Here is an 8,661-nt window from a genome sequence, read left to right as displayed (position 1 = left end):
TTAATTCAAAATCGTGCACATTAAAATCACAATTCAAAATCAATGCACATTAAAAAGCCCCAGACAACTACTTGGCCATAACAGTAACACATCACTGAAAGAGAGCTTACTCATACTTCTAAACAGAAGCTTTTCTTAATTCAACTGCTGCATAAGTAGTCTCAGAATTTTTTTAATATATAGCAACTGACTTAGCAAGAAATGTAATTCTGGAAGGTGTCCACACAAACAATGATGCCTACCACATCTGTTCTTTAAACCAATGCAATATAAAGTACCTCAAATCACACATTCAGTCACTACTTATTTGAAGTTCATATTTTGTAATTGGACAACACTAATTGAAAGCACCTTTCCACTTCCCTCTGTAACTCTGTATGTGAAAACATGCAGTAAGTCCCAAATAAGTCCTGGCATCTGCAATTAAATACTTTGAATTCTACTCCAACATGAAGAGATTTATGACTGTGACTGCCTGCATTACAGACATACTGAGCAAAAGAGCCAGTAACCAGACTACCTTGCTAAGCATGGCTGAAGTAATGACCAATTGTCAGGAGGTAGATTAACTGCAGTACATTAAAACACAAGCTGACTAATCAAATTATGATTCAAAGCTTTTTTGAAGAATTATGTTTCCCAATCCCATATGCAAACAAAACAATCAGACCACATTCATATATTAATTTTTTATTTTCCCATACAATATTCACAGGGTCTGCTTTTTGTCTTACTTAAAACTAAATTTCCCACCCACCCCCCCTCCCCCCACCTCCACCACACCCTCAAACTAAAATTCCAGGACACCAAACAAAGTTTTGTAAACATAAAACATCCAACGCATAGCTGAAACCCAGAGCATTTAGCAATTAAAAACACAGCTATATCCCCTTTAACGCAGGGTGTTTTCTTGTGTATCACACCATTAACCAAACTGCTCACATATTAAAAAGGTGCAGTTTTAACCAAAGGTCACAATGCACTTCTTCACCCACTGCGTGTTAGCATGTGTGTTTTATTATATCCTATTCAGTCAGTTAAAAACTATATACAGCTGTTTAAATGTGTGTTTGTGCCATGTTTTTAACAACACAAAAATAAAGGCATTTTTAAGCTGTTGCTGCATATTATGCAGCAGGATGACAGAGCACTGGTTCAGACACCTAACTTTAATGGAAAAGTCAAGTCCACTAAACCTCTGCTGTGGGAGTAACATTGAATGGAACAGTCCACACATTCAAACATTATGAAAGAATAAAGAGACATGTATGCGATAGCTGATCATCATCAGTTTTATAGCACTATTTACCACTTTTGCCAGCACACATAACAACTCGGTGGAAAAAAAACCCAACACTATTCAAACCTTCAAACAAATGCCTTTGCTGGGATTAAAGCTACGTAATATTCAAACTCCAGAAATAAAGAATACTAGCAAAAGTAAATAATGTTTTCATTTGACACTTGCACCTGAAGTGTACCACTTGCTTCACTACTGTGTGCAAGACAACACAAAGTACTAGACATCAGTTGCTGAAGCACAAGAAGAAAAAGCACAGGGGTACAATCAAGAATGTTGTGTGCAGGCACAGAATTGTATCACAAGACAAAAGCAGACTTTTGTTTTTTTGTATTAGTGGGTCTAACTATTTCTGGGGAACCTGCATCCCAAAATGTGACTGCAGTATTCGAAATTCAGTACAGGACAGCAGAACTTTACATCCTGAATTTTACTTAATTATTTTAAATACCTCCATGACCTTCTAAATAATCTTTGAGCTGTCTGATGTTTTCCTTCAATCTCCCAAAGAGCAGTCAATCAGTTCACAACAGAGTAGGAGCACTTTTATTTTTTTCAACCATGACATGATCTAAAATCAAGTCATCTTAGATCAATTCCTCAGACTGCTCAAGAGTAACCTGAACATGTAATTTCAAATTTTTGCTAGAAATACTGTTGACAATTAATAAGGGTGTAGCACTCTTTCTCTGCTTGTCAAAAACTTGTGTAAGAAGCATTCTTTGATTTAGCTAGTAACACATGACAAATTTTTCACTTTAGTTTATTTTGTGTGCATTTAAGAATTGGTCAGCCTTATTAAATTCTTTTTTTTCCCAGAGCCATTTAAGGAGTTTAGCCTTACTACGACCAGCTCAGTTCAAACTATGGGCATGTACATACATTTACTGCCTTCCACAACCAAATAAAACAGAATTTTGCAGTACATAAGCTACTGAAGACATAAGCAGTGAAAACAATGTAATTCTAATAACTCTACCAAAAAGATAACCTGAAATATTTAAAACATTTCCCAACCACTAACAAAACAGAGGGGCAATTATATGCACAAGGCTGTCATGTCTCAGTGCACCACACAAGAGGAATATTTACAGCACTTGTGCAATGCAATATCAGTATCAAATTGCCCTCTTACTAGGAAAACAATTTAGTAAAGAGCTTTGTACTTGACTAACAAGTACTAGCCTCATCCAGCGCTGGTGCTGTGCTGTTTAACAAACCAAACTACTTCTGGTCTTAAATCCAAAAAGCCACTGCAGCAGCAGCATGTATGAGTACTACACAGGTTTGATAACAAGGTCAGAAGACTCCCTATTCTATTGCATGTTTTTTACATAAACTTGGAAATTTGGATTTTTTTTGTATGCAGAAGTGAGTTTCCTGAGTAGTCTCAGCTTATAATTTCTTCAGTAAAACAAACATTGCAAAACAGAAAATGTGTTTATTTTAATACAGAAGAATGTATGTTTAAGCAATCATAATGAAGTATAAAATTCAGCAAATTCTGAAGACTTTCTAGTCTGACAAAGATGTGTAGTACCACAGTGTAGTGCCAAGCTTTCAACAATTTTACAAAAAAGCAAGTGGTGTGATTCTATTTTTTTTTTTTAAACAGCAAATCAAAAAACAGTGCACTACACTGTTAGTTAATCACATTTTCTTTTTTATAATCCAAGATATTCAGCCTGAACATTAAAATGAAATGAGATTTTCATATATATAGTCCCCTTTATCAGACACTAGACTGTTGGGTTATTTTGAAGTATTACACTGCAGATGACTAACTGTACTGGTAAAAATCAAACTTGGTTAGGATTAGTATCAGTAGAAATAAAGAGAAACTAGATACTGCCAGATATTTTAATATAGGAATTAAAACTTAAGTTTCAAAGGATCCTTAAAAATATTTCAGATTATGTGTCCCTTTCATAACTTTTTGGATCTGTTTTGTGATTTTTAAGAGATGATGAGTATATACATTTGAATGTTGCATATATTCAGACCTCTGTACCTACAGTTAAATTGGAGAACTGCTAATCTTAATGGGTAACACACCTGAAGCATTGCTGCTACTGGTTATGATCCAACACGCGTTGTCGTGGTTCTCTTATCTGAGAAGAAGCTTTTAAGGAGAAATACCTGCCCAATACTAACAACAAGAAGGATGATTGCTTCCCCTATTGACCAGTAGGCCACCCTTGTGTTTAAATCCTCTGCTCTGCTGCGGCCCTGTGCTTCCCTCAAGCGGAAGTGAGTCTGATAGTCGATGACAGACTTCAAAGCTTCATGAATTGAAACACACGCAGACTCCATCTGGAGAAACAAACACACAACATGGAATTAAGAACCTTTCTCGTGATTTTGTGTTTTGATATTTAAAATGAGGAGTTCATGTAACTTTGCAAGGTAAGAATTAACTCAGACCAATGTCAGATAGAAATAGTGCAAATACAATAAAATGTAACTTATACTAATGAAACTTTACACACAAAAATGTGACACTGTTAAATACACAAGCAGATAAAAACACAGAACTAATAAAAAGCACTGAGGTCTTAGAATTAATGAACAAATTCCAAATTCATATTTGGATTCAAAATGACCCTCAGAAATATTTTTGAAATGTCACTGATCCTCCAGCTGTTAATTCTGCAGGAAAATAAGCAGTAGGTTATAATATTAAGCTGCACACAGCATATAGTATATGCTTCTGTTTTCACAAATATGACATTCTTCATTGATTAATTCTCACTCAAGTTGTACAATGTCTATTCTGTTGTCAAGGAACCATTCTCTAGTCATCTATACAAAAAGTTGTTAGAGAAGAGACAATTGTTATCCTCCAGTGCTCCTGAACGCTCAATACCTTACTCATACAAAAATACTTACCAACTTGGCCAATTTCATGATTTTTCATTTTAAAAAAAGCATTATTAGTTTTCCAAGTTGTAGATTATTTTTTATATAAACTTCTTGCTGTTTCAGTTTATCTGCTGTAAGCAAAAGTACTCCTCTCTTTGTTTTGATGACTAAGAAATAGTCAATAGATCTCCAAAATACTTATTTTCTACTCACAATTTAGGTTTCTCTTTAATGGCTTCAAGTTAGTATTTCCTGAAGATCAAACAAATTACTATTATGGAAATGTTTAATGCCCTTGTAGGGCTCCTCTCAGTCCCTTATACCTGTATCTAACCACATTGTGATGACTTTCAAGACATGTGTCTGAACAAATCTAAGATAATCTTCTCAACAAAACTCAAAATGAGTTTTTCCAAACTAAGCTTTGCTATTGGTAAATTGTAGAAATATCCTGATCTGCACAAGGGATTTAAACACAAGGTCACTCTGGTTTTATGGATTTACCTTTAACTGTTCCCATGAAAGGCTGCCCAAATTTGGTCATGCCACAAGCCTGACCAGAACTGCAAAAAGAACCTCCTTCCAAAGAAGCAAAAAAAAAAGAAACTACAAGATATAGTATCAAGAATTTAAACACCAAATAAAAGCACTGCAGCAATTGATGAAGTGTTTCAAATAAAGTTTTAAGGTATTTAGATTGTGTACAGGTAGTACAAAAATCCTGAAAGTACAATAACAGTAATGCTCTGACACTTCGTAGACTTATAAAGCCCAAATATCTGGAAGCCAGATAAATACAGCGGACTTTATTGATTTATTTTGCTAGAATTTCCTTCTCCATTTTAAAACCAGCAGTTACATCAGTTGTCCTCCTAAAAAAACTCTACTGTTTTAAATATAGAAATAATTCTGAGAGTTTTTACAGAGCTTGAAAATTTTTAAAATCCTATTCCACCAATATCTCTATAGTGAAATCCACATGTCAAGAGCCACAAATACTGTATCATTAAAAGGATGTTTCCTCGGAAACGCCAGAAAAATCCCACCAACCAAACTGAAAACAAAAAAACCCCCAGAAACCACCTAAACAACAAAACCCCAAACAGCAGCGGCATTAAGTTTCTGTCCTAATTTCCTCTTAGACATTTGGCAATTCCTTCTCAGCTCTGTTTTGTGTTCTATGAATCTTATCTTTACAAAGAAAGCCTATTTGTTGCAATTCAGAACATTTTAAAGCTTCAATTAGTTTATTTTCAAAAGTTACGTTGATAACTAAAGCACCTGAACTTGAAGAAAAATTGCCTTCACCTAACAAACTTTCGTCAAAAACAACAGCATCTTACCTGGGTAAGTGCAGTTACTCTGTTCTCACTAGGAAACAGTGGTGGATCTTCTCCCACCTGGAAATCGAAGTACACAGTTTTGTGTGTGAAAGTAGAGAACTCATTGCTGAAGCAGAACTTGTATGTTCCATTCCTGGATGCAGTAAATGTGAAGCTATCATATTGTTTCTTCATCTCTTTGTACAGTACAATGCCATCGGGATCTTCTAACCGACAGTCAACATCATAATGACCTCCAGTGATCACCTGGAAACAAAAACCAAGAAATTGTCTTTTTTAAAAAAATGGACACTCACAGATTTCTTTAAGAAGTATGGTCTGGCAGGTGGAACTGCAAAGCTTTTTGCCTTGATAGGTGTTTTAAAACATAATGCATTCATTTGAGAATCTTTCAAAGCGAGTCTGCAAAATTATTTTCCCAAGAACAACAAACAGAAAAAAATTAAAAGTACTTCAGGTTCAGTATTTGCAATGTCAACTGTATTTTCAAACCCTTAGGAGAACAATTTTAGTTACTTTGTTATTACTAACTGTGCAACAGCAAAAGCTGCAGTAGATGAAACTCCATGGCACAGCAAAGACATGACAGGAATGAGTCTGACATTTGCAGTACACTCAAGTCCTCCGTGGAATTGATTTATCCAGCTGAGACTGCTAACACGAAGCAAGACAATTCCTACTGTGGGCCAGGAAAGTGTAACTGCCCTGATATATATCAGCTGCATTAGGCTGCAGGAATGGTGTTTGACCAGTATAACAGGAATTTCCATCTGTCCGGTTTTCCTGTCAACTGCTATCAACAGAGCAAGCTCTGGGGGACCTGCAGTTAGACAGAGGAGTTCCTCCAAAAACCAGCACATCCAGATAATGCCTGCAACTGACTCAAAACTTCACAACTATTCCAAGGGGGTTTTTGAGGCTTTGATTACTGTTGGTCTACAGTGTATTACTACCTGGATTCTCCAGAAAGACTGATCAGGAGTTTAGGTATTCACAACTTGGTATTCTGATGACTCTTACCATAGCAGTTTTACACTTCATCTTTGCTGCAAACTTTTTATTTTCAAATTAAAGCAGGTGGAAGGAGGAAGAGACTTGTTTCATATGTGTGCAGAAATCATGGAAATATTTTAGTGTCTCTGTATCTGCACTTCAGTCCACATGGCATTGTTTAAATGCTAATCAGTTTACTGAAGTATCAGGCTATTAAAATGATTACATTAGTGGTACAACTGAAATAGCAACAGACTGGAGCAGCAGCTCTTCCACAAAGGCAACGTTTTAGAAGTATCCAGATGGCAAGCAATAACACACCTCTCCATTTTTGAAATGTGATCTACAATTTGGTTAGTATGTGCTTTTTACCAATTACACGGAAGTCACTTGAATTCAGTTGTGTAGGCACCCTGAAAAGATCAGTTTAGAGAGATCGTAAAGACTGGCCAGAACTTTAAAGTTCCTCTAGGATTCCTTGCCACAGAACTTGCTTGTGCTGCCTGTCAACCCTTGAGACACACTGCCAAATGATATCCACACAGCACTTCAAGCTGGCTGGTCAAATACAGACTTTTCTTTTAGCAATGCTAATCCTGTTTTGGTCACCAATAAAAATGGCAACAGCATGCTTATCTGTCCAGTGACACCCACTTCAAAACTGCAGGGTAAAGTAGTGCACAGAAAAGACTGTGTGGAAGAAACAGTCAGGGCAAAGATATATTTGGGTAGAGAAAATGATATCTAAGACTTAGACCACACAGGACAGAGTAATAAGGACTGATATTTGGCAGCAACATTCCCCAGATATACTTGAGATGGGACAGCAACTGAGAAACTAGAAAGCACAGGACTTCAGCAAGAAAAGTCAGCCCATAAAAATTACTTAATCCTTTCAAAAGACCCCAAAGATAACTGTGATTTTTGTCATCAGGCATGAATTTTCTCTCATCCTGCTACTCTACTATCAGTGAGTTCACCTACTAATGTGGCAGACTGAAAAGTTCCAACCCTGCAGATACACTTAAGAGACACCAAACAGTGATGCTGTACCACATCCTTCTCCTATCAACCTTTCACTATTTAGTATGCAACCCAAACCTGAATTGTATTCTGAAATACAAAACACTAGCTCTTAAGATGTACTGTGTTCATCCTGTCGATGCTTCACAAACCACAAGGAAATTACGTCTGCGGCACCTTGGTCAGGTGTGCTTTAGGTATTCTCTGCGCTGTTCAGGTGGGGCATTACGTGGCAGCGACCAGGCTACAGACACTGCCAGTTTTCAGGGCCAACTCTGTGTCCCACTGAGCCCTGCACTACACAGAAGCCTCCCAGCCGCTCCCGCAGAGTTTTCCATAGTTAAGCTGGAAACCTCTCATTGGATGCAACCGCTGCCCCCTGGCCGGGCGCTGCTCCCACGTACTCGCTACAGGAAGGGAGCCAAGGGAGAGCCCCCGGCAGAGGCCCGGCTGCAGAGCTCGGGGCCGCGGCCCAGACGGCCGGGCCGGCTCCCGCTGCCGCGGTACCTGGAACTCGAGGGTGCACTTGGTGCCCTGGGCGATCTCCTCGTAGAAGCACTGCTTGGCGTTGTCGGGCAGCTCGAATGTGATCTCGGAGGCCCGCGCCGCGCAGGCCGCCAGCGCCCACACCAGCAACAAGGGCGGCAGCGGCCCCCGGGAGCCCCGCGGAGGCATCGCCCGGCTCGGAGACAGTGAGGAGGGGGCGGAGGGGCTGCGGGGCTTGGGGCCGCGGGGCTTGGGGCTGCGGGCGGGACGCGGAGCGGCCGAAGGGACGAGCGGCGGCCCCCGGAAGCGCCCGCGCCTTCCCAGAGCGCTTCCGGGACGTGTCCGGCGGGGCGGGGCGGGAAGCGGCGGCGCGGCCTCGGCCCTTCTCGCCGGCGTGTGGCGGCGGGCGCGGCGTCTGCTCGGCCGCCCTGCCCGCAGAGTCACTTTTTGAGAGTCCCGCTAGGCCCTGCGGTTGGAAATGGCGGGCATCGAGCTGTCCTAGTTTAGGGCAAATTTGAGAGAAAAACCTCTGGAAGGAGCCCCCAGAAAACAAACCCTCACGGCCCCTCCCCACCCACTTGGTTCGGGAAGAATTTTCTCGGAGAGAAAACCTGTTTTCTTTAAACCTGTTTATTTAACAAACAAAGCACGCCC

At 39.6% G+C, this 8,661-nt stretch overlaps 1 protein-coding gene across 1 annotated transcript; it reads right to left on the bottom strand.

Moving 5' to 3' along the window:
• Positions 1-674: 674 nt before the first annotated feature.
• TMED7 (transmembrane p24 trafficking protein 7) lies at positions 675-8,252 on the bottom strand. The gene is made up of 3 exons (XM_021546206.3): positions 8,029-8,252; positions 5,506-5,751; positions 675-3,613 (listed from the first exon to the last, which is right to left on the bottom strand). The coding sequence occupies exons 1-3, from the start codon at positions 8,194-8,196 to the stop codon at positions 3,377-3,379; spliced, it is 651 nt and encodes a 216-aa protein (XP_021401881.1). The 5' UTR covers positions 8,197-8,252; the 3' UTR covers positions 675-3,376.
• Between the last annotated feature and the right edge of the window lie 409 nt (positions 8,253-8,661).

Source organism: Lonchura striata, chromosome Z (genome assembly GCF_046129695.1).
Source record: "Lonchura striata isolate bLonStr1 chromosome Z, bLonStr1.mat, whole genome shotgun sequence".
In the NCBI taxonomy this organism is placed as follows: domain Eukaryota; kingdom Metazoa; phylum Chordata; class Aves; order Passeriformes; family Estrildidae; genus Lonchura; species Lonchura striata.
The sequence above is the reverse complement of the archived record's forward strand: the minus strand, read 5'-3'. Positions and strand labels throughout refer to the sequence as shown.